The sequence below is a fragment of the Sinohyriopsis cumingii genome, chromosome 5 (assembly GCF_028554795.1).
Source record: "Sinohyriopsis cumingii isolate HCF-2022 chromosome 5, ASM2855479v2, whole genome shotgun sequence".
NCBI classification, from domain to species: Eukaryota; Metazoa; Mollusca; class Bivalvia; order Unionida; family Unionidae; genus Sinohyriopsis; species Sinohyriopsis cumingii.
Genome location: NC_142965.1, coordinates 25,533,227 through 25,558,808, shown reverse-complemented (window position 1 = coordinate 25,558,808; position 25,582 = coordinate 25,533,227). Strand labels below are relative to the sequence as shown.

The window sequence follows — 25,582 nt, the reverse complement described above, 5'->3', positions numbered from 1 at the left end:
AAGTAAAGTCATCAATTTGAAGATGCAAGTCTTGTCACATTATTGGCCTTGTTACATATCACCCACTGCCAAAAATATTATAGACATCATGGGGCTTTGTATTAAAACCTTTGATGTTGTCTCAAAATTTTGTAATGACTTGTTCTCCAGATACAGTTAACAGTGTTCCAAAATGTATCAGTCGTATTATACCTTAATACAGTTAACAGTATGTCAAAATGTATCAGTTGTATTATACCTTGATACAGTTAACAGTATGCCAAAATGTATCAGTTGTATTATACCTTGATACAGTTAACAGTGTTCCAAAATGGATCAGTCGTATTATACCTTGATACAGTTAACAGTATGCCAAAATGTATCAGTCATATTATACCTTGATACAGTTAACAGTATGCCAAAATGTATCAGTCATATTATACCTTGATACAGTTAACAGTATGCCAAAATGTATCAGTCATATTATATCTTGATACAGTTAACAGTATGCCAAAATCTATTAGTCATATAATACCTTGATACAGTTAACAGTATGCCAAAATGTATCAGTCATATTATACCTTGATACAGTTAACAGTGTGCCAAAATGTATCAGTCATATTATACCTTGATACAGTTAACAGTATGCCAAAATGTATCAGTCGTATTATACCTGCAATTTATACTAATACTGTAATGAGTTAAAAGCTGTATTACAGTATGCCACCATGTATCGGTCGTATTATACCTGCAATTTATACTAATGTTGTAATGAGTTAAAAGCTGTATTACAGTATGCCACCATGTATCGGTCGTATTATACCTGCAATTTATACTAATGTTGTAATGAGTTAAAAGCTGTATTACAGTATGCCACCATGTATCGGTCGTATTATACCTGCAATTTATACTAATGTTGTAATGAGTTAAAAGCTGTATTACAGTATGCCAACATGTATCGGTCGTATTATACCTGCAATTTATACTAATATTGTAATGAGTTAAAAGCTGTATTACAGTATTTGCTGAATACAGGATTAGAGATATGCGACAAAAAAGAAAAACAAGCATCGTTACTCTCATTAGCTGGTTGATTATTGTGTATTTTTTTCATGATTTGGTTATAGTTTAGTACCAAAAGAATATGGCATGCTATAGAACTAAAGTTATATTCCAGTTTTTCCTTAGTACAAGGTTGCATTTCTAACAAGAAAGCAAATACTGACTTTGGGCCTTTGAGATCATATCTCATTGTAAGTACAATCCAGGAATATTTTTATCCTGGTGGAGATCAGTTTTAATTAATAATTCAGTTTGTACAAGGTGATGTGTACAAAGTTCATCAGACGTTTTAGATTAATTAAATAACATTAGGCCGATAAAAATATGTTTCCTATTGCACTGGTTTTAAAATTAGAGTAGGCAGGCTGTTGTTTTTTTAAACTTATATTTGATGTGATTTGTTTTTGTTTTTTTAATTACAGTCATGGAAAATAGTGCAAGGGTTGGAAACAGGGATGGTTGGCTGACTGTAAACAACACATATTTTTGGGTCTTAGGTAAAATGGAATTTCTTAAATAAGCATATAAGAGTAGGTGTAGAAAAATGGTTGTCAGCAAAACTTTTGGCTATTTGTAAAGCAGATAAAACCATCACTGGGATCTATCTTGCTCAGAAAACCATTTGGGAATTGTGCAATGGACGTAATAAGCAGATTGCTGCAGAATTAAGAATACAGTGGACCAAATGAAAATTTAAGTGGTCACCAAGAAAAAAACATTGAGTTGAGTATTTCTTAACATAGCTTTTAGAGCAAAACAAATGCTAGATTTGAACTAGTCATATAGGAGCCATTAAAAAATAAATTTGGATTCACTCTTACATTTTTGTGCAGGTTGACACCTGTCTATCCCAGATAGATCACTGTATCAGCCAGACTGATAAAGAATGGGGGGGGGGGGGGCAGCAAAGAGATGTTTACAGGCCAAGTATTGAACAATTGCATGATTAATCCCAAAGAAATGACCTGCATGTGAGGAAGTAAAATGTTGAAAACTACGGAGAGCAACTTAACCAAACTGAACAGCCAATTGCAAAACAACCTGTTTGAAATTACATCTCCTAGTTCAGTTTGTGACAGCAGCTTTGTACATTGAAATGTGTACCTCATTTTTAGAATAATTTTGCATTTTTCCTTGAAAATATAATTCAAACATGTTTAATTTTTATACTATTCATTAAAATGGATTTACCTTAATGTGAAAGGAAACATTGAAAAGCTTATCATATTTTACGTAACTTTCATTTCCAAAGTTGAAATTCATCATCAAATAGATCTGCAGTCCCAGTCTATTTCTGAATATCCCAATCAAAAATAATGATGTAAGTCCCAGTTTTTTTTCCTCAAAATGTCCCAATCCAGAATAATGATTCAGGTTCCAGTTTATTTCAAAATATCCCAGTCCAGAATAATGATACAAGTCCCAGTTTATTTCCAAAATGTCCTAGTCCAGAATAGTGATGCAAGTTTTAGTTTATTTCCAAAATATCCCAGTCCAGAATAATGATACAAGTTCCAGTTTATTTCCAAAATGTGCCAGTCCATAATAATGATGCAAGTTCCAGTTTATTTCCAAAATGTCCCAATCCAGAATAATGATGCAAGTTCTAGTTTATTTCAGAAAGTCCCATGCCAGAATAAGGATGCAAGTCCCAGATTATTTCAAAAAGTCCCAATCCAGAATAAGGATGCAAGTGCCAGATTATTTCAAAAAAGTCCCAATCCAGAATAAGGATGCAAGTATTATCCTGTCGAATATAGAGCTCTTCATATTTATTTAATAAATTTGAGAGAATATTAAGCCAGAATCAAATTTACTTAGCTGTCACAGACACATTCAGAATTGTGTTCTCAGAAGCAAACAAGATGGAAAAATTCTATGTGGACATTATGAAATGGTTGTCTACACTTATTTCTCAGCTGACCATTGTATTAAAGATAATCGTCATTATTTCATTTTGACTGTGGATATATGGAAAATCAAGACACATCAGAGGTGAAAATTTCCAAAACTGAAAGAAGGTTTTACTCACTATGTGATATTGGAGTGATTTTTGTTACTCTTAACTAGAGCTAAAACACTGAATTTAAGGATATGCCCAAAATTCAAGTCATTGCCTACTGATGACAGACCATCAATTCCTGTGCTACCATTGTTACTGGGGCCCCGAGTGGTCTAAAGCGCTCTCCGTCACAGATCACTGCCATCTCACCTCTCTGTCTGCGTGGGTTCGAGTCTCGGGCTCAGCAAATGTGGATATGTGAGAAAGCTTGCCAGTAGCTTCTCATGGGTTGGTGGTTCTTTCCGGGGTTTTCCCGGGTTCTTCCTCCACCACTGATACTGGCTGCCATGTATAGCCTATCTTGTGCTGAAAATGGCGTTAAACCCTATAACAACAACAACAACCATTGTTATTATTTTCTAAATATGTACTGGTCTTGTCAGAAAATAATGATAAAATATGAAGTGGCTGAAAAATATTTTGGTCTACCGATGAATTTGTTGCGATGGATATTATGCATATTTTTCTACTGACATGCATGGATGATCAGTCTTTAATGACCACATTAAGAATCACAATTTAGTTGTTAACCAAAGTCTACTGTAAGTAGTTCAGTATTTTGCTAATAAGGGACTTGTGTGTAATTTGTTGCGCTCATTGTCAGTGCTGAATCTCACATTAAGATCAGTTATTTTATACAGATTTAGTGTTCACACAAATTAAACTGACATCACTGCATTGCTGTTTCATAAGAATTACATGTGTGACAACACTTTTTCATAAGAATTACATTTGTGACAATACTTTTTCATAAGAATTACATTTGTGACAACACTTTTCCAGTTGTGGCAACACTGCAGAGTTATTTCACAAGAATGACAGCTTTAGCAACACTGCATAGCTTTTTCACAAGAATTACATTACTGGAAAGCTATTTTAGAAGAATTACAACTGTGTCAACATTGGAAAGCTATTTTAGAAGAATTACAACTGTCAACATTGGAAAGCTATTTTAGAAGAATTACAACTGTGTCAACATTGGAGCGCTATTTTAGAAGAATTACAACTGTGTCAACATTGGAAATCTATTGCAGAAGAATTACAGCTGTGACAACACTGGAAATCTGCTTTAAGAGAATTACAGCTGTGACAACACTGGAAATCTGCTTTAAGAGAATTACAGCTGTGACAGCACTATAGCTGTTTCATATGAATTATATGTGTAAACAGCATTGGAAAGCTGTTTAGAAGAATTACAACTGTGACAATGTTGGATAGCTATTTCACACTCAGGCTCCACTCTTGGAAAAAGTTGGAGTAGATTGCATGTATGCAGTGTCATTTTATTTAATTCATCTTTGGCATTTATGTTTTAGTTTAAGCATATTTTATTGCAATAAATGTTGAGAAATGGGGTTGGGGTATTTGTTTTCGAAACTTGGAATAAGCCCTTCCCCTGCATTCATAAAAAATTGACATGGATAGCAGCATGATGACTAAATCAGCTAATAGTAATCTTTAATTCCTGTCAGATAATGTCATCTTATTTTGTCGACACTGGTCCCTTTCTTGATCAAGGGTGTACCTTTTATTGCCATTGTTGCTGTGCTACTTGTTGCTGTTACAAGAGAGGAACAGAAAAGGGTACTAAAACTAGAGACCAGTACAGCATGGCTCTGGGGGGAAAACCTCAGAATAGACATTGTAGGCAGGAAAAAGTCTGAAAATGGGCATGATGGGAAATCAGAAAGGTATGGTACTGCGTCTTGCTTAAAATGCATTGTAGAAACATTACATGTGTTGTTCATGTTTCAAGATGTTTTGGATAATTATAATCTGAATTAGGCATAGAAATTAATAATGTATCTGGTTTTATGCTAAAATGAAATTGGGTTGGCTCATCAGAATCTTTTTATTACACTCATTGTTTCTCTCTCCATATACCCAAAGTAAACCATAATTTTTCAACATAATGTTATAGGACATCTGCAGGTACATGTACTCTATAATTGCTTAAATAATGTGCATTTTTCTGATTTAATAGCCAACTGTAAAATGTAAGACTAACTTTGATACTGTTCTGAGGAACCTAATGAGAGTACAGTACTGTGTTATAAATGAGATTGTCTCAGAGCTCTCAGTAGGCCCTCCAGCACATCCTATATCTTCAAGTGCTAGCCTTGGATCCTCAGTGCTCACTGAAAGTACTGTCAACACATATGGATCCTCAAACACTAGTCTTGTACCATCAGTTCTCTCTAAAAGCACTTCCTTCAAATATGGGATCTTGAAATGCTATTCTTGGACCCACAATTCACTCTGTTAGCACTTCCATCAAATTCTGGATCTTGAAATGTTATTCTTGGACCCTCAGTTCACTCTATAAGCACTTCCGTCAAATCCTGGATCTTGTAATACTATTCTTGGACCCTCAATTCACTCTGTAAGCACTTCCAGCAAATTTGGGATCTTGAAATGTTATTCTTGGACCTTCATTTCACTCTGTAAGCACTTCCAGCTGTCATGGAATTGTGTATACTTAATGATTATGCTTTATACCTGAACTAAATTGTATTTGGGTTTCATGTCTGCATGCAGCATTACTCAAGGGTAGTTTATTTTTATCTTAAATTGTTTAAAAACACTTGGTTTGCTTCACCCCATCCTGCATGAACAAAGTACTTGCAATAATGAGAAGACTATAAACTTAAGCTCTGTTGTCATAGATTGCACAGTGTTGACTGTCAATAACTGACCCTGGTGCCTCATTTTTCTGAAAATGAATTATGTGGATATACAGTTTTGTTAACAGTTTCAAAGGAAAAAATCCCTTGTTTGCTAAAAGGATTTTTACATCAATAGGAAGAAACAAGGAATTTTTCTATTAAAGAGTGTAGAAGTGAACGTTTCAATGAGGTATAATGATACAAATAATTATTCTCAGTATCATTTCAATGACATAAAAGGATATAATTAATTTTACTCAACAAGATTTACTAAAGCAATATATTTATTTGAGTGTACTTGAATGCCCACTGATAGATTACCTTCCTACTCACCTGGAGTCCCAGGTTCCTGATAAGGAAGCCTATTATCTGAAGACTGAAGGTTGTAGACTTACAATGTTAAAATCTTTTAGAAAGCTCTGATAACCTTATACTGAGGTGTGTTCAGTATGAAAATCAGTCATCCAAACAGTGGGATACAGGGCTAAACTCACATTGTTTTGAGGACCCTACAATACTGAGGTCCTCAATTCCAAATGTTCAAGGCCTGTAGAAAACTCGGGTTGCATTACTATAAAGACTGGGGACTGGGGATATTGAGCTACCTATGTTAAGGCTTAAAGATGTTCAGTATTTTATGTACCTGAATTCTTTTTTATTTTTAGAGAATTTCAAGCATCAGTGGAATTGACACTTCAGAAGTGCTGATTCAGCAAAATGCCCCTGTTTGGATCCAGCATCACACCCTACAAAGGTCAGGTGTTTGAGAAATTGAAGAAAGAATGCCAGCAACAGAATCGCTTGTTCTATGACACAGAGTTTCCACCTGAGGACAGGTCACTTTTCTACACTTCAGGAAAACTTGCAGCAGTCGTATGGAAGAGGCCTAAGGTTTGTTAAATTTCTAAAGGTTTCTGATGTTGTTACAGAAATTTAAAAACTATGATGAAATTTAGTAGCCAGCCAGATTCCTGTAGATGAGATCAGTGATAGTAATAAAGGATAACAATTGTAACACTGCACCTACCTCTTCACCAAATGATGCATTGTTCAAAGTACCTCAAGGTAAAACAAGACAGTACATGACTTAGTAAATGTTTGAGGATTTATATATTACATGTAAATTATGATTATTGGATTCTTTAGGAATTCTAGAATTTTCTGGGATTACTTTGTAACATAACAATCACATCAATTTTCCGTTATTTTGAAAACTATCTGTTACATTTAACAATTCTTTATTCACATAGATCTTTGTAGCATTAAAGCAAAAGATACGTATATGCTTCAGATAGAAAATTTGACTTTGCGTAAAAGTGGGTTCCAGAAAATTGAATTGTCTTAAATGAGAGTTGGTCAAAACTAATATTCAGGAGAACAGTTCTGATGTTTGTGAGGCGCCCAAGTATTTATATCTGTAGGCACAAAATGGCCAGCATGTTATTCTTATTCAGGTAGTATTTATTTTGCAGTGATAATAGAGAGCCGATATGCCCTCCTGAATCTTTTATCAGGCAAGTATTGGAGGCCAAATATATGGTAGCTCAGTGGTTATCTGGCCAGACTTACGGCTGAAAGGGTCTGTGTTTGGATTATGGCATTTGATCAGACAAACTTTGGTGTGTCAGTGTGCAAGATTATTACTCCAGCTGGCTTGGCGCTAAACTATTTGTGTTGTTGCACTATTCAACACAAAACTGTAGTGTGACAGTTTGTTGCTTGTAGAAGGCAGAATTGCATGAAATGAGCAATTAGATAAAGTAGAAATCCATAAGATTTGGCTAGATTCATTTTACAGCTTTACTCTACAATAATTTGACTTCTTTGCTGTTTTGTTGAAAGTTGTACCTTACGTTTGCAGTTTTCATTACATAACTTGTTAATGTTACAGCTGTTATTTTTTCTCTGTTACCTGTTTCTGCTGCTGATAGTTTTAGAATAAAGTGCAACAGATTATAAATCAAAACAAAATGGTCAAAGAAGTATTTGTGAGTAACTAGCAAAACTTGGACTTTTTATTGTATGGATTCAAATGTCATCTAAAACATGTTCCTTGTTTGTTTAAACAAAAAAAAATTCAAAGAGAAATAAAACCGGTTTTCTCTGATTTTGAGAAGGCTAATGTCAAAATTGTTTCTGTAGATCAATGTCCAGAAAGGGATCTCTGTAAGCACTTATAAATCCTGCCCCTACCTCCATTATTTTTGAGAAAAACATTCCGTTCTTTAACCCACCAGTAAAAAGTCCTTAGTTAATAAGTTTAGCTTGAGTTATCTTGAAACTTGTATTGCCCAGTTCAAGACATCCTTTTGTTGGATCTGAAAAGTAATTTGTTTTGTAGAAGTATTTTCAACAGTAATTTCAGGGGCCCTGAGTGGCCGAGTGGTCTTAAGCGCTCTCTGTTACGGATCACTGCCATCTCACCTCTGTCTCTGCCATCTCACCTCTGTCTCTGCCATCTCACCTCTGTCTGCGACGGTTCGAGTCTCGGATTCAGCCAATGTGGGTATGTGAGAAAGCTTGCCAGTAGCTTCTCGTGGGTTGGTGGTTCTTTCCGGGGTTTTCTCGGGTTCTTCCTCCACCATTAATACTGGCCGCCATGTATAGCCTATCGTGTGCTGAAAAATGGCGTTAAACCCCACAACAACAACGACAACAGTAGTTTCACTTGGATGAAGGATCAATGTAATATAAGCATGAGATCCACTACAAAATGTAACATTGCTACTACTTCTCATGAATGGATGGACTTATAAAAATGGGTTTTTACTAAACAACTTCTTCTGATGTCTAGTTGGTCCTAATAGTGCCATTCAGACATTCAGTTTGCCTGCCACAGTGATCACCTTAAAACTCTTGTAACTATTATTCCTGAATAGATGGTTGTGTCAGCATGGGTTTTTCATTAAAAGACTTCTTATAGAATCTTGTTGATCAAAAATGAAAATAGTGCTGAGCATACTTATTATATGACTGCCATAATGGCCATCTTGAAAACCTATCACATCTTCCCCAAGATGGTTGGTCATGAACCTGAAGACTAGGTATTCATATCCAATATGGCCATAGTGGCATCCATCTTGAAAATCTTATCATTACTCCTGCAAATTAGAAAGTGATATCAGTATGGGGCTTCCATCAAAAGACTTCTTATAATGCCTTGTTGATCCACAAAAGAAGCTAATTTAAAAATCTTTTCATTGAAAAATATCAAAGATGGTTTCAACATTTCACAGTTGAAGGGAGAAATTGTTTTATCATGAATTCCTGGAAATTCTTTTCAACCAGTAGAGTGTCAGTCCCTTTGACTGATTATTATTAGTAAATTGTGTTTCACTGAGAATAATAATCCAATCAGAATACTATCACATGCAAGCATTATATTATACGTTTTGCTCAAGCTTAAACATGGGATCCCCAAGTGGTCTAAAGCGCTTTCTGTTACGGATCACTGCCATCTCACCTCTGTCTGCATGGGTTCGAGTCTAGGATTTGGCCATTGTGAGAAAGCTTGCCAGTAACTTCTCCTGGGTCATTAGTTCTTCCCGGGGGTTTTCCCCAGTTCTTCCTCCACCATTAATACTGGCCGCCATGCATAGCCTGTCATGTGCTGAAAAATGGCATTAAACCCCATGACAACAATTAAAAAAGCTTAAACATGTAAACTTAGTGGGTGCGTGGGGAGTTAATCTGTAAGAGTTACTTCCCTTAATCTGTATGACGTGTATGGTAAGACATTTTTCATCTTTCAGAGCAGGTTAGATTCAGAAGTAGCAGAGGTTATTACCTTACATTAATGTGATTGGTTTGACAATGTTGAAGAAGAATAATTTACTAAATTTACTTTTGAACATTTTTGACCTAGTTTACAAGAGCTCTGACCCCGGATTGTCTGGCCTCCTAACTTTGCTTTCTGCATCATAACTCTAATAAAGAATGTTGAATTTGATCCAAATTTATCATGCTTATTGATTAAACCTTGAATGATTTGGATTCCAGCATTCCATATCATCATGTTAAGAATTTGTGGCTCAGGAATGTCTGTTTATCTGATGTTTTGTAACACAAGTTGCCCTATTTCAGTGCTCTGCCATGCAGATTTCAATGAGTGCCTTCCATTGCAAATTGTCTGCCACTGATAGCTCAATTATTTTTTTTTCTAAAATATAAACCATGTTAATATATTGTACATGTAATTCCAGAAATCTAATTTAATGATTTAATTTAGATTGTACTAAGTTCTAACATTAACCACAACAATTAGAAATAAAACTTTGTGAAACTTTCCTGTCCAGACTAATTCATTATTCAGCAGAGCAAAATTAATACCCTTATCTACAAAAAATTAATAGTTTTTTTTTCTCTGTCACTGAAACTAGCTATAGTTTGTTTCTTTTTCTATATTCAGCAAATCTGCAGCAACCCTAAGCTGTTTGTGGAAGGAGCAAGCTCTGGTGATGTGACACAGGGTCGCCTTGGTAACTGCTGGTTTGTGGCTGCCTCTTCATGTCTAGCACAATACCAAGAGCTCTGGAACAGGGTAAATTAGATGCCTGCATATAGACTTCAGTATATAAGCATTTTAAACAGTCTGTCTGACTACAACCATATAGGATCACATATTTTGTGCCATGAGGTATTTATTCCTCTCAAGCCAGTGCCATGGGGGTTTTTTTTGTATTAATATTAGGTATTTATTATTTTGTTCTGTTGGCTTTTGGTCTTGAAAAGTGAATCTATCTGTGTAAAAGGACATAGCTCAACATTTAATCATCCGATGAAATGATCATAAAATTTACTTCCCTTGATGCAGTTTCACATCTTGTCTAGTAGAATAATTTCAATGGAAAATAGTCATTAAAGGTAATTGCTTATATGTTTTTCAGAATGTTTTATAAATTATTTAATTGATTCTCTGTGATCAGAAAAAGAATCGTCATTATCAACATTGCATGATTCATTATTTGATACTCCATGATTCATGTTCATCCCTTTGATCCAGTTGAATGTACTGGTTATGCCTATCCCTCCAGGACATATGTATTCTCAATATTTTGATTCTTTAAATATAGTTCTGTGCACCGCTTGACAAGCCACCTACTGGCAGGTAAAAATCTTACATTAACGTTTCTATTTCAAGGTAGTTTTGCAAGGAATTATGATCAGTTTTTCCGAAATCAACTCATTGTCCCCGAATCTACAGATTTTAAAGTTTATTGCCTGCCTAGATTATGTCATTCTTAATTGGCCTCTCTTTCTTGCAAAGTGATCAAATGAATTAAATGTCAAACTGTATTGGTTGCAGTTAGATTAAAACAGGGTCAGTATAAACATGTATATAAGTAATTTACAGTAAGTGCAAAATAAATTAAGATACGCAGTAAAATACTGTAATACATTTGTTATACAAATGTGACAAATGATGGATACATAGAGGATATCTACATTTTTTGAATAGATGCAAGTTAATAAATAATGGATGAATTTTCCATTTTATAAGTTAACTACTTCCTTATTAATCTCATTAAGTTGATTAAAACAGTATGTATATGTTTTGCCAATATAGTTAACACTATAGAAGATTAAGCTGTATTACTACACTGAATAAAAGGAAGTTCAGAAATTTTAAACAGTTTAGGGCAATAACTTTTGGCATATCCTTTTTGCATTTAATGCTACAAATTGTGTCCTCTGTTCATTGAATAAGCTGGCTTCATAAATTGTTTTTCATATTTTAATTATCACTATGATTGCATAGATTTTTTGGTGGGGGGAATGTACTATGATGACGTAGTCTTGTTTGACTAGCATTTGAAAAGAATGTGGACCTTCCATTTTTGGTAGGAGTATCATCACAGCGCAGTTGGATCTTTATTAACTTCAGAGTGCAGCATCATTAAATCACCGATTTTAATCATTTGACTTTACCTGTTTGGGTTTTACATGTGAATACAGTGACCGGACTTTACCTGTTCAGGTTTTACATATAATTACTGTGACATGACTTTACGTATTTGGGTTTTACATATGAATACAGTGACATGACAGGTAACATCATGTCAAAGAACATGGAAAGCCAAGTCATAGTATTCACCAGTAAAACCGTAACTGGTAAAGTCATGTCACAGTGTTGGCTCATTGTCAGTATTTTTCATAATGAAGTTGTTGTTTTGTGGTTTAACACCATATCTCAGCACAAAATGGGCTATACATGGCATCTAGGAGGAGGATGAACCCAGGAAAACGCCTGTGAAAACCACCACCCACATGAAGCTTTGTGGCAGCTTTTTAACATACCCACATTGGCTGATCCCAGGACTCAGACCCATGTGGACAGAGCCGAGATGGCAGTGATCAGTAATGGTGAGCACTTTAGATGACTAGACCACCCAAGGTCCCAGTATGTATCCTAAATGGGCAAAGAAAGTATTTACAAAGATGATATTGCCTCAGTAGCAATATATATCATAAGTGGGAAAAGAAAGTGATTCCGATTGTGATATTGCCTCAGCTCATTATGTATCGTAAATGGGAAAAGAAAGTAATTTTAAGGGTGATATTGCCTCATTGGCATTATATATTGTAAATGGGAAAAGAAAGTAATTCTAGGGGTGATATTGCCTCAGTGGCATTATGTATCATAAATGGGAAAAGAAAGTAATTCATGGGGTGATATTGCCTCAATATTGTAAATGGGAAAAGAAAGTAATTCTAGGGGTGATATTGCCTCAGTGGCATTATGTATCATAAATGGGAAAAGAAAGTAATTCTAGTGGTGATATTGCCTCAGTGGCATTATGTATTGTAAATGGGAAAAGAAAGTAATTCTAGGGGTGATATTGCCTCAGTGGCATTATGTATCATAAATGGGAAAAGAAAAGTAATTCTGGGGGTGATATTGCCTCAGTGGCATTATGTATCGTAAATGGGAAAAGAAAGTAATTCTAGGGGTGATATTGCCGCAATGGCATTATGTATCATAAATAGGAAGAGAAAGTAATTCTAGGGGTGATATTGCCTCAATGGCATTATGTATCATAAGTAGGAAAAGAAAGTAATTCTAGGGGTGATATTGCCTCAGTGGCATTATGTATCGTAAGCGGGAAAAGAAAGTAATTCTAGCGGTGATATTGCCTCAGTGGCATTATGTATCATCACATACATCCTACCATGTAAAGAATAAGGAGGTAAACAACTGCTAATCCATAGATGTCACAGGTGTTTCATTTCACTTCTGCATGACATTGGTCTAGAACTAGAAACTGGAAATATTGTGATTTGTCCAAACAGCATTTGATTATCGCATATAGCATTCTTTTTGGCTCGATTGTTGTTCTTGTTGCTTTTTATTTCATATTTTTTCATTGTCATCATTATTGCAGGTTATCCCAGATGCAGACTCCCAAGAATGGAATGAGAACAAACCTGAAAACTATCAAGGAATATTTCACTTCCGATTTTGGAGATATGGGAAGTGGGTAGATGTTGTCATAGATGATCAGCTGCCAACTCTTAATGATGAATTAATATTCATCCATTCCAAGGCCAAAAATGAATTTTGGAGTGCTCTTTTGGAGAAAGCTTATGCTAAGTAAATAATTTTATTTCTCACAGGCTTACTGTATAATTTTAATATATTTATATAATGTTTTTCAGTATTGTTTCTAGGGTTCATGAGTGTGGGATATCTTTGTGTATGTCATGAGACTATCACCCACTTATTTGTAGGTTTGGCCCTCTTTATGCAAGGGTGTTGGCCCATTGTTTCTTTGTTGTTCATATGAAAGATAGAAACTCAGCAATGCATATGAAAGATAGAAACCTGGCATGGCAGGTCAAAAATAGAAACTAAGCAAGGCAGGTGAAAGATAGATATTCAGCGAGACTTCTGAAAGACAGACATCTCAGAAAGGCATGCAAAAGATATATAATTAGCAATGCTTGTGAAACAAAAGAAACTCAGCAAGGCATATAAAATAGATAATAAGCTATTCATGCAAAGACAGAACACAGCAAGGATTGTAAACGATAGAAATTCGGCAAGACTTGTGAAAGATAGAAACTCAGCAAGGCTTGCAAAAGATAGGAACTATCCTACTCATTTCATACATTTAATTTAAAATGAGAATTCCCCTGTCACTTGTATAAAATTTGATTTTTCTTTGAAACTTTATTTATTCCAAGTTAGCTGTGAACATTCTTAAAATATAAATACAGTACACTTTCAACTCAAAGGATGAGTGACCACATATTCAACTACTTCTCCATTCATCCAGGTTGTATTGTCATATTGACATGGGCTGTACATCTAGGCTGTATTGTCATATTGACATGGGCTGTACATCTAGGCTGTATTGTCATATTGACATGGGCTGTTCATCCAGGTTGTATTGTCATATTGACATGGGCTGTACATCTAGGCTGTATTGTCATATTGACATGGGCTGTACATCTAGGCTGTATTGTCATGTTGACATGGGCTGTTCATCCAGGTTGTATTGTCATATTGACATGGGCTGTACATCTAGGCTGTATTGTCATATTGACATGGGCTGTACATCTAGGTTGTATTGTCATATTGACATGGGCTGTACATCTAGGCTGTATTGTCATATTGACATGGGCTGTACATCCAGGTTGTATTGTCATATTGACATGGGCTGTACATCTAGGCTGTATTGTCATATTGACATGGGCTGTACATCCCGGTTGTATTGTCATATTGACATGGGCTGTACATCTAGGTTGTAATGTCATATTGACATGGGCTGTACATCTAGGTTGTATTGTCATATTGACATGGGCTGTTCATCCAAGTTGTATTGTCATATTGACATGGGCTGTTCATCCAGGTTGTATTGTCAAATTTCATGGGCTGTACATCCAGGTTGTATTGTCATATTGACATGGGCTGTTCATCCAGGTTGTATTGTCATATTGACATGGGCTGTACATCCAGGTTGTATTGTCATATTGACATGGGCTGTTCATCCAGGTTGTATTGTCATATTGACATGGGCTGTTCATCCAGGTTGTATTGTCATATTGATATGGGCTGTACATCCAGGTTGTATTGTCATATTTACATGGGCTGTACATCCAGATTGTATTGTCAAATAGACATGGGCTATTCAGGGATGTTCTTCCAGGTTGTATTGTCCTATAGACATGGGCTGTTCAGGGATGTTCTTCCAGGTTGTATTGTCATATTGACATGGGCTTTTCACCAAAAGACTTGTTATAGTGTCTAGTTGCAGAGGTCGTGGAAATGCTTAATCACACCTATTTATACACATTTTTTTAAATCTGGGATGCAGAAAATCACATATGATCAATTGATCATTTTGGCTGTGCTGATATTTATGATGATGGATTTCAGTGGATGAAAGACCCCCATGTGCATGTTGTCATTATAAGAGTACATGAAAAGAACATGATGCAATAGCTGGGTGGCAAGTTCAAAAACTTCGATTAGCTGCTGAGTGGTGGGAAAATGTGCTGATATTTACAATGACTGAATTTAGAGGCAGGGACCCAGAGATGTACATTCTGTAATTATAAGAGTACATCACAGGAACAACTTCAGTTTTCATTATTGTGTTTTTTTCCAAATGTAGCTGTGTAAGTAGTGTATGTGACCTCAGAATCAATGCACATTGAGACTTAGACAAAGTGCCATTTGTAAATTTGAATAAGTATTTCGCATTATACGCAAATTGACAAAATTGTAATGAGATTCAGAAGAGTGCTGAAGTTGCTAGAACTGATAGTTTGGATGGAACATTACTCAAGTGTAAGAAAGCGCATGATGCCTGGCTTAGTGTTTGGAATAAGACCTTTCCTTTGATTAAGAAAATTCAGTGTCAGTCTGATGGATAAACAGGAGCTATATGTCAGTGGTGTAAAGTATTTGAAAAATTAAACTTGGTGGCAACTACTGGTTCTTCTCATTTGGACACTTAATCTCTATAGGTATGCCAAATATGCTTCTGGGAGGGGACTGCAACTTTTGCAGGTAGGACTCCAGTTTTTGAGAGAGTGATGCATGTAGTTGGAAATTATTTTTCTTTAAAATTCTAACCCTATGCAAAATACAAAACTGGTCTCCTAGTTTTAAAATCCTAGTGAGACCTCTGTAGTTGGTCCTAAGTGAAACTGGTGCTGATATTATATTCAAAATGTCCACTATTATGGCCATCTTGAAAATCTTACTGCTGTTCTTGCATGAATGATCTGATCAACTTGGGCTTTTTACCCAAACTATTTCTTATGATATTTTGCTGGTCCTTCATGTAAATGGTGCCAATTTTACATCCAGTATGGCCACAACAGTGATCAACTTGGGCATTTTACCAAAACTACTTTTTATGATATTGTGCTGGTCCTTAGCGTAAATGGTGCCAATTTTACATCCAATATGACCACAACAGTGATCAACTTGGGCATTTTACCCAAACTATTTCTTATGATGTTTTGCTGGTCCTCAGCGTAAATGGTGCCAATTTTACATCCAATATGGCCACAACAGTGAACAACTTGGACTTTTTACCAAAACTATTTCTTATGATATTTTGCTGGTCCTTAGCGTAAAAGGTGCCAATTTTACATCCAATATGGCCACAACAGTGATCAAGTTGGGCTTTTTACCAAAACTATTTCTTATGATATTTTGCTGGTCCTTCATGTAAATGGTGCCAATTTTACATCCAATATGGCCACAACAGTGATCAACTTGGGCTTGTTACCAAACTATTTTTTATGATATTTTGCTGGTCCTTAGCGTAAATGGTGCCAATTTTACATCCAATATGGCCACAACAGTGATCAAGTTGGGCTTTTTACCAAAACTATTTCTTATGATATTTTGCTGGTCTTTCATGTAAATGGTGCCAATTTTACATCCAATATGGCCACAACAGTGATCAACTTGGGCTTGTTACCAAACTATTTTTTATGATATTTTGCTGGTCCTTCATGTAAATGGTGCCAATTTTACATCCAATATGGCCACAACAGTGAACAACTTGGACTTTTTACCAAAACTATTTCTTATGATATTTTGCTGGTCCTTAGCGTAAAAGGTGCCAATTTTACATCCAATATGGCCACAACAGTGATCAAGTTGGGCTTTTTACCAAAACTATTTCTTATGATATTTTGCTGGTCCTTCATGTAAATGGTGCCAATTTTACATCCAATATGGCCACAACAGTGATCAACTTGGGCTTGTTACCAAACTATTTTTTATGATATTTTGCTGGTCCTTAGCGTAAATGGTGCCAATTTTACATCCAATATGGCCACAACAGTGATCAAGTTGGGCTTTTTACCAAAACTATTTCTTATGATATTTTGCTGGTCCTTCATGTAAATGGTGCCAATTTTACATCCAATATGGCCACAACAGTGATCAACTTGGGCTTGTTACCAAACTATTTTTTATGATATTTTGCTGGTCCTTAGCGTAAATGGTGCCAATTTTACATCCAATATGGCCACAACAGTGATCAAGTTGGGCTTTTTACCAAAACTATTTCTTATGATATTTTGCTGGTCCTTAGCGTAATTGGTGCCAATTTTACATCCAATATGGCCACAGCAGTGACCATCTTGACAATCATTTTGCTCAAGTCTGTAAGAGATGGTTCCAACACTCAGCAGTTATGAAGGAGAAACAGATGTATTGTGGATTGCTGAAAATACTATTTTGCCAGAATAGCATCAGTCCTTTGATGCAGTCTTGTTTAGATTCAAGATGGAAAGTTTTGATGTTTTGGTAAAGTTTGATGACTGTTTTGTGTAGTTTATTTCTCATTAATTTGCATAGCCAGTAAACACCAATTGTTGATCTCTGATTCAGTACTCGCCATTGTTAAATTGTATTTTCTATTTATTCATGAAGGAGAAGTCAATTCACATCTAATTTTTTGTCCAGAATGTTCCTAATCCTACACTTGTCACCTTTTTTTCAGTGTGCACAGGCAGTGCAGTACTTTGTAAAAATCCAGGAGACATTTGGCCACTTAAAACTCATTACTTGTTGACAGTATGCCAATATGTTGATTATTAATGCAGAGCAGATCCCTTTGACAGGTCAAGGCCAGTAATACACTGAATAGGGTTAAGTGACATGCTGTACTTGCAATGATGTAGATTAATTCTGGAGGTAAGAATGCACATCTGTAGTGCAAACACTGAATAGCCAGACAATAAATACTGGTTCAGGAAGTCTCTAGTTTAAAGGATTTTAAATTATGGGTGTTTCATGTAAAATTTATAAAACAAGCGGAATGGTTATCACAGTTAAGTACTCATGGACACACCTCATTAGTCAACCCAAGCTGGTCCAGTGGTAGGATTTGAACCTCATCCTTTTGATGTTGAGTCTGGCGTGCTAATCATTCAGTCCCCTGGGCAGTTGTCTACATTAGTTGCCTCTTATGACATGCAGGAGAGTGGGTCAAGCCTATTCTAAATCCTGCCGAGGTCGATTCATGAAAGTCATATTGACAGTGTCCTATAAATTCTGTATAGTTTTCTGTATGGACTGTGTATTTGTTAGAAACATATCAGATACATGGGCATGTGGCATTAGTTAGAAGTGGATATTCATCCTTTTGTCAGAAATAAAATTTACAATAATGGTTGGGCTATTTTTACATCAAAAGTCAATTGCAAGTTAATTGAAATATTGTGAAATATTTCCTTTGTATTTCAACTATCACAGATTTCAATTGGATATAGGAAACAGTTAAGCATTATTTATATGGCTAAAGTTATACATTTACTTTTGAAAGTATAATTTTGTCAGATTTTAAATTCTAGTAAAAAAAATATATTGTTTCATCAGTTTATGCTGTTTAGTCAGTTTGTTTTTCTATTCCACATGACTGACCATGTTGTGATTCTTTTCTGTTCAGGTTGTTTGGTTGTTATGAGGCTCTGGATGGGGGAGATCTTGGTGAGGCTCTGGAGGACTTTACAGGAGGAGTGTCTGAACAGATTGATGTGGTGAAACATGGCCTGAGGGACAATACTGAAACCAGGGCGAATTTCTTTGTCAAAATGCAAAAGGAGATGGATAGAAAGTCTTTAATGGCAGCATCAATTCCGGTATATATCATATCAGATATTTGTTGTCTTAATCTTTGATGTGGTCATGTTTGTTCTTCTGTTTTCCTGTTTATTGATGCCCAGTTATTTTTTATTAGCTCTACAAGTCATTTGATGTTCAGTTGGTTTTAAATGAATGTGGTGCAAGTCTGACATTGTCACACTGTTGCCATCTTGAAATCTAGTTATCACTATGCCTCCTGAATGTTTTATTGTATCAACATTAGGTTTTCACTGAAAGACGTTATGGTGTCTACTTGGCCTTAAATGAAAATGGTACCAATTTGTCATCCAATATGGCCATTCAGCATCGCTACTTCTCCTGAATGGAAAGTCCTATCAGCATGGGGTTTTCACCAATCGACTTCTGATGCTGACTAGTTGGTCCTAAATGAAAATGGGGTCTAATATAGCTGCCACTGTGCCAAGTTTGGAAATATTGATATCATTACTTCTCCTTTTGAATGGTCATATCTTGGAGTTTTCACTGAAAGATTTCTTAAAATTTTTTTGGTTGATCCTAAATTTAAATGGTGCTCATTTGACATTAGGTATGTTGGAAATGTTTTCACTGCATCCAAGGGAAGCTAATTTTGACATAGGTTTTCATGGGAGGAGTTCTTATGGTGTCTGCTTGGTCCTGAATGAAAATGACTAAACCCCAATATGGCCACCGTGGTGGCTACCTTGAAAGTATTTTTATCTCATTCTCCCAGTCATGTGTCCAATTAAGCCGCAATGATAGCTGTCATGAAAATTCTTCTGTTACTACTCCCCTTGAATGGATGATCTTTATGACATGGACTTTCATGAAAAGACTTAATGATGTCTATTTTGTCCTATCTGACATCCGGTATGTCTACTACAGCAGCTAGTTTGAAAGTCTTCTTATTGCTGAAGAATAATTGATAGTGTTTCAACACTGAGCAGTTAAAGAGTTTCGGCAGTAAGCAGTTAAATGGAAGAAATGGTCTTTCCTCCTGCAAATACATTATCTGAACAAATTACATTAGGATAATTTTCTTTGCTACCTCTGAATCCAGTCGTATTGGAAAGATGGAGAAAGAAAAGAAAAAAATTATTTCGGTCTGTAGTTTATATTGACAAAGGGAATCAACTCTCACAGGTTAACTCCCTTTGCTATCAGCTAGGTGGCTACCAGTATATCTGGTTTAAACCAGGTTTTCACTTTCGCTGTATGTGCTAGAATATCCTGTAGACAATCCAATCCTTCAAATTAGATATGTTAAATTTAATCATCCACTTTTATTTACTTTTATTTTTCAGTATTAAAGTAAGTAAAAATGTTTTATATGGTGCATATAACATTTTTGTAAAATCTGGTGAATTTGTTGATAATTTTTAAAAAAAATTATCATTCTGTTTGTTTTTGTCATATCTGACATCAAATGTTAAGATCTATTTTCCTGGGTGCTGTCTTTTAGCATCTAGTATATAACTTATTTTATAACATGGTGGACATTTATTTCAGTTATATAATTGTTGTATGCACTTGTTTGTTTAATCTCTTTCATAAAATACAAGAGATTCAGATTTGTAGAGGACATTCACATAATGTGCTTGCTTTGAATCAATTGTTCCTCTTGGCACACATTTGTAAAGTGTGTTCACTGTGGATAGAGAATCAGACCTGCCAACTCTTACGATTTTGCCGTAAGTCTTACGAAAATTACCCTTAAAATATGGACTTCTAGCATTCTAGCAAAAAAAACACAGAAAAATGATCATTGCCGAAAAATCTGGATAATTGGTTCATCCTTGTTTTATTTGGTTCCAGGTTTCAGCATAGAATTAGTGAAATTAATCAGGGACCAGACAAACTTTACAGCAGCACCCCAGATGCTTTAAACTGCACCTATTTGTTCATGCAAAGCATCTGCATGATCAAACTGTTGATTATAGAATTTTTAAAAATGGCATCCAGAAAGAGATGGATGTTTAAAGACGAAACGATAAATAAGCTTCTAGAAAAGTTAAAATAATCAAATCAGAAGAATAAAAAGGAGTAATCAGATTCTTGTGAATAAAAGCTTGAAAAGACACAATTACATTTGTTGGACATCACATGTCAATTTTTTTATGTCTCATGGCAGGAGATATGATTGCCATTGTCATGTGAAATGGAATTTTTTTTCCCAGAATTATGACAGGTTGAGAGATATCAACACGCCATTGAGCTGCATAGGGTTTGGAACTAGAGTTTGTGCATTTTACTAGTGATAAACAAAGTCAACACGTACTTTACCAACTTTCCAGGTGAATCTAATGTTTATCATCGATACTTCGAACTATTAATTACATTTTCCAGCTTTATAATAGCAGTTATTGATATTTTGTTACACCTTACTGAAAACTGGTCAATCTTATGGGAAAAAATCAACTGCCTTACTGTGACAGACTCATCAGGGTTGGCAGGTCTGGAGAATACATGGGTCTAATGTCCTTAGTATTAAAAAAAATCAAGGGTTGCAAAAAAGAGCAATATTTATTCTCAGCATGAGGTACTGAGACTATGTCCCACTTCAGAATCTCTCATAAGTCTCATGGCGAATGCTGAGATGCCCCATCCACCCCCAACAAAGATTCAGAAGACAACACAAGATCTTAATACAGTTGAAATGATTGACGATTCCAACCAAAAGTTGGAATCATGCTAAATAAGGCTTTATCATCAACAGTGTCGATGATGGAACAGAAAATATTTCAGAACCCCATTGGGGATAAGCCTTTAAGTCAAATATCACCCTTCCTATGGAGCCTAATGGTGTACTGTCAGGCCTATCTCCACCCATAACGGCATGAATATAGAATACCTTGTACTCTCCCATAAAGGCATGCTATAATACCTTGTACTCTCTCCCACAAAGGGATGAATATACAATACATTGTACTCTGTCCCATAAAGGCATGGATATACAATATGTTGTATTCAACCATAAAGGTATGAATATGCAATACCTTGTACTCTCCTATAAAAGTATGAATATACAATAAATTGTACTCTCTCCCATCAGGGCATAAATATAAAATACCTTGTACTCACTCTCCCATAAAGGCATGAAAGTACAATAAATGGTACTTTGTCCCATAAAGGCATGAATATAGAATACCTTGTACTCTCCCAGGAAGGCATGAATATACAATACCTTGTACTATCCCATAAAGGCATGAATGTTCAGTACCTTGTACTCTCCCATAAAGGCAAAATGTACATTAAAGTGTGCTCTCTCCCATAGAGGCATAAAAGTACAACAAATGGTACTTTGTCCCATAAAGGCATGAATATAGAATACCTTGTACTCTGTCCCATAAAGGCATGAATATATAATACCTTGTAATCTGTCCCATAAAGGCATGAATATACAATACCTTGTACTCTGTCCCATAAAGGCATGAACATATAATACCTTGTAATCAGTCCCATAAAGGCATGAATATACAATACCTTGTACTCTGTCCCATAAAGGCATGAATATACAATACATTGTACACTACCCTGAAGGCATCAACATACAATACCTTGTGCTCTGTCCCATAAAAGCATGAAAATGCAATACCTTCTACTTTGTCCATGCATGGCAATGTTCTTGCCTGATAGAAAGGTATATTATTTACTCGTATGGCTGTCTGGACTAAACAAACCAGAATTTGACTTGTATAGATGGATGGACACACAGCTGCTTGTGCCATCCAACAGTCATAGCAATTATCATCTGCCGTATTCCTTTCCAACTGTTGACCAACCAGTCTAGCCATACAAACATTCATTATACTACTGCAGTGGTCACAATTTGCTTGTCTTGGGCTAGTGATGGCGGGTCACTTATTCCGACAGCATTGGTATACTGCACAGTAAAACTGTTCAGTCGAACCAAACATAGTTAAAATTTCAGGGATTTTAATAATAGATCCATCTGTCATGTCAGGTATACAGTTTCACCTCTCCACAATTACAGAGATCTTGATGATAAATTTGTCCATCTTATCATAAAATTACAATAACATAGATCTTAGTGTTCATCTCATCTGGCTTGAAATTTCCTAAGCACATTAAGACAGAGATTTAGGTGATAGATCAGTCCGAACAGCCATGCTCACAGTACAGCTGGTACCGATATCAACCGGACCGTCTTCCACACCATGCCAACCAGACTCATTGCAAACTAGCCCTCCGTATTGGTTTGAAGAATCATCCAACAGAACTAGCTTCTCCTTTATTCACTCTTTACATACAGGATATTGGCTGTCAGTTATATAGAGGAATTGTGTCATCGTTGTTACATTGAATGGTTTATCCCAAAATGGAAGCAGTCCATTAATATGGTCTGGTACAAAACACATTCCACTGTTTATCATACTGTGTGTGTGTTTTCAGTTTTTTCACCATGCTGAAAACTCCTTTCCTTTGTATTTTTTTCATACCTTAATTTCATTTTTGACTGAGTAGAGTGCAGATTGGTTCTTGCAACCTCACAAGTCTTTGACCACTTAAACATAAAATTGGAAACATTTATAAGACTTCATCTTATGTATTTTTTTCTATTTGTTATCAATAGTAAAATTTTCTTTTTCTTTATGAAGGGAAGTGTTATGTACATTTAATTTACATACTTTGTTATTTTTTTATTTTTTTAATTTTATTTTATTACATGCTATTGTAATGTATCACCATCAGATAACAGCTGAACCAGTCTAGGAGGCACCCTTACAGGTGAAATAGGAAACAATACCTCCCTACCTTCTGCCTCCCACAAGAGACTTGACACCCCCACCTCTTGCTCTGACTCTGTGTGATTCCAGTCATAATGGATCAATCTATTGCTGCATAACAAATGGGTGATTTGAGTACTTACATTTAGGAGGGGTTTGGGATTTTGTTTATCTCACCCCTTCCTCTTTCTTCCTTTCCTGTTCTAACGTGTGTGCTGTCAAATTGAGAGGATAAGATTTTTGAGCAGGAGATACAGCTCCCATTGACAGGTGGGTGATGGAAATTGTAAGATAACCATGACCTTTGGGGTCTGCTCATACGTGTTCTGTACCAAAAAGGCCACTGGCAAGTTGAGGATGATCATAGACTTAAGTTGCCTCAACGAATTCATTTTTCTTCCCAGATTCAAGATAGGGGCAAGTCTTGACCTCACAGATGCTTACTTTCATGTCCCTGCTCACCCAGCTTGGTGAATGTTTCTTAGGTTTGCATACTGTGAAAAGTTTACAATTTCGAGTTCTCTGTTCAGGCTAAATATCAACTTCTAGATCATCACCAAACTATGGATTGCATCATCACCATGTTTCTGTCGACTTTCTCTTTGGCAGTAGCAGCATATCTAGACAATCTCCTCCAAAAACATATGGTAAGTAGTATTCTCCTCCTCCTCATAAGTAACTTCTTGTCTCTTTTGAATCATCTCAGTTTTCTTATGAATTGATGATAAACCTGATCTTCAATTATTCCAGTCCACCTGGGTATTGAGGTTATAACCAGTCTCAATCATGTACATCTCCCTCATATCAGCGTCATATAGATTGTTGAACTCGTCCGACAGGACAATAATTTCTGCGAGAACATTCTTGCAGCTCCTGGGGTTATTCAGTGCAGCATCAAGATTGATCTCGCTGTGCTGCGCCTATATGCATCTATTACAGATGACTTTGCTGGCATAAGGTGCTCCTTTCAATCCATTCAATCAAAACGTCACTATCACTAGCGAGGTACAATAGATAATTCCTGTGACAGTGGCACAACCACAGTTGGCTCATGACAGGAATTCCTCTGGATAAGGTCCATCTGCAGCTGTAATCTACACATGCCAGTAACATGGTTGGGGAGCCCACTTGTTGCTGGACTTTGAATATAGTCATCAGCAAATGGGGATTAGGGAAACTGCTTCTTCACATCAGCCTCCATATGGAAGCTATCATAAATGCCTTTCAGTTTTAGAAGGACATATTCTGCAAGAAATCAGTCCTGATAATGTCTGACAACTCCGTAGTGGTGAATTACCAGATCACCTGATCTATTTAATTGGCACTTTCTTCATCCGTGCTACCAACTTTAGATCAACATACTAATCAGACACATTCCCAGCAGACTCAGTGTCCTGGCTGGTGTTCTCCAGAAAGGCTCAGATTATCCATATGGAATGGTCCCTTCATCAGTTGGATTGGGTGATCATCTGTTGATCAACCTATTGCAACAATGTGGAAACACCAATTGGCCATCTTTGTCTTACAGGTTCAAGGCCCTAAAGCTTTGGTCATGAATGTACTGTCAATCATTGGGGGGGCGGGGTTAGGGTATTTGTGCCACGATTTTAGTACTGAAAATAATGCAAAAAATAAGAGGTCAGAATTACAAGATAATTCAGATAGCCTCTCTCCGATGGGACAAGTCCTGGGTCGGTGATCTACTTGATCCAGCAATAGACCTACCCAGGAATATTATGACCTAACTGAATCTCCCCTAAAACAGTTGCAGGTGTTATACCTCTTTGGATCATTGTCTCCTTCAAGGCTCTTGCAAGAGAAAGAATTCAGACCTTCATTTGTGTCAAAAATCTCGAGAGCAAGAGGACTCTCCACTCTGAATGCTTTCCACTCTGTTTATTAGGGAAAAAATGACTTGTGCTGAGTCAGTAACCGAGTCCCTTTGAGTTTCCTCAGTCCCTCAACTAGC

At 36.1% G+C, this 25,582-nt stretch overlaps 1 protein-coding gene across 1 annotated transcript in view; it reads left to right on the top strand.

The window, feature by feature from the left end:
• LOC149798821 (calpain-5-like) overlaps nucleotides 1-25,582 on the top strand; it is a 96,673-nt gene that overhangs the window by 3,721 nt on the left and 67,370 nt on the right. Inside the window, exons 2-5 of the mRNA XM_089957717.1 lie at nucleotides 6,435-6,660; nucleotides 10,178-10,309; nucleotides 13,152-13,360; nucleotides 18,690-18,882. Of these exons, the coding sequence (XP_089813843.1) occupies nucleotides 6,487-6,660; nucleotides 10,178-10,309; nucleotides 13,152-13,360; nucleotides 18,690-18,882 (708 nt within the window). The 5' untranslated portion in view covers nucleotides 6,435-6,486. The remainder of the gene's footprint in view (nucleotides 1-6,434; nucleotides 6,661-10,177; nucleotides 10,310-13,151; nucleotides 13,361-18,689; nucleotides 18,883-25,582) is intronic.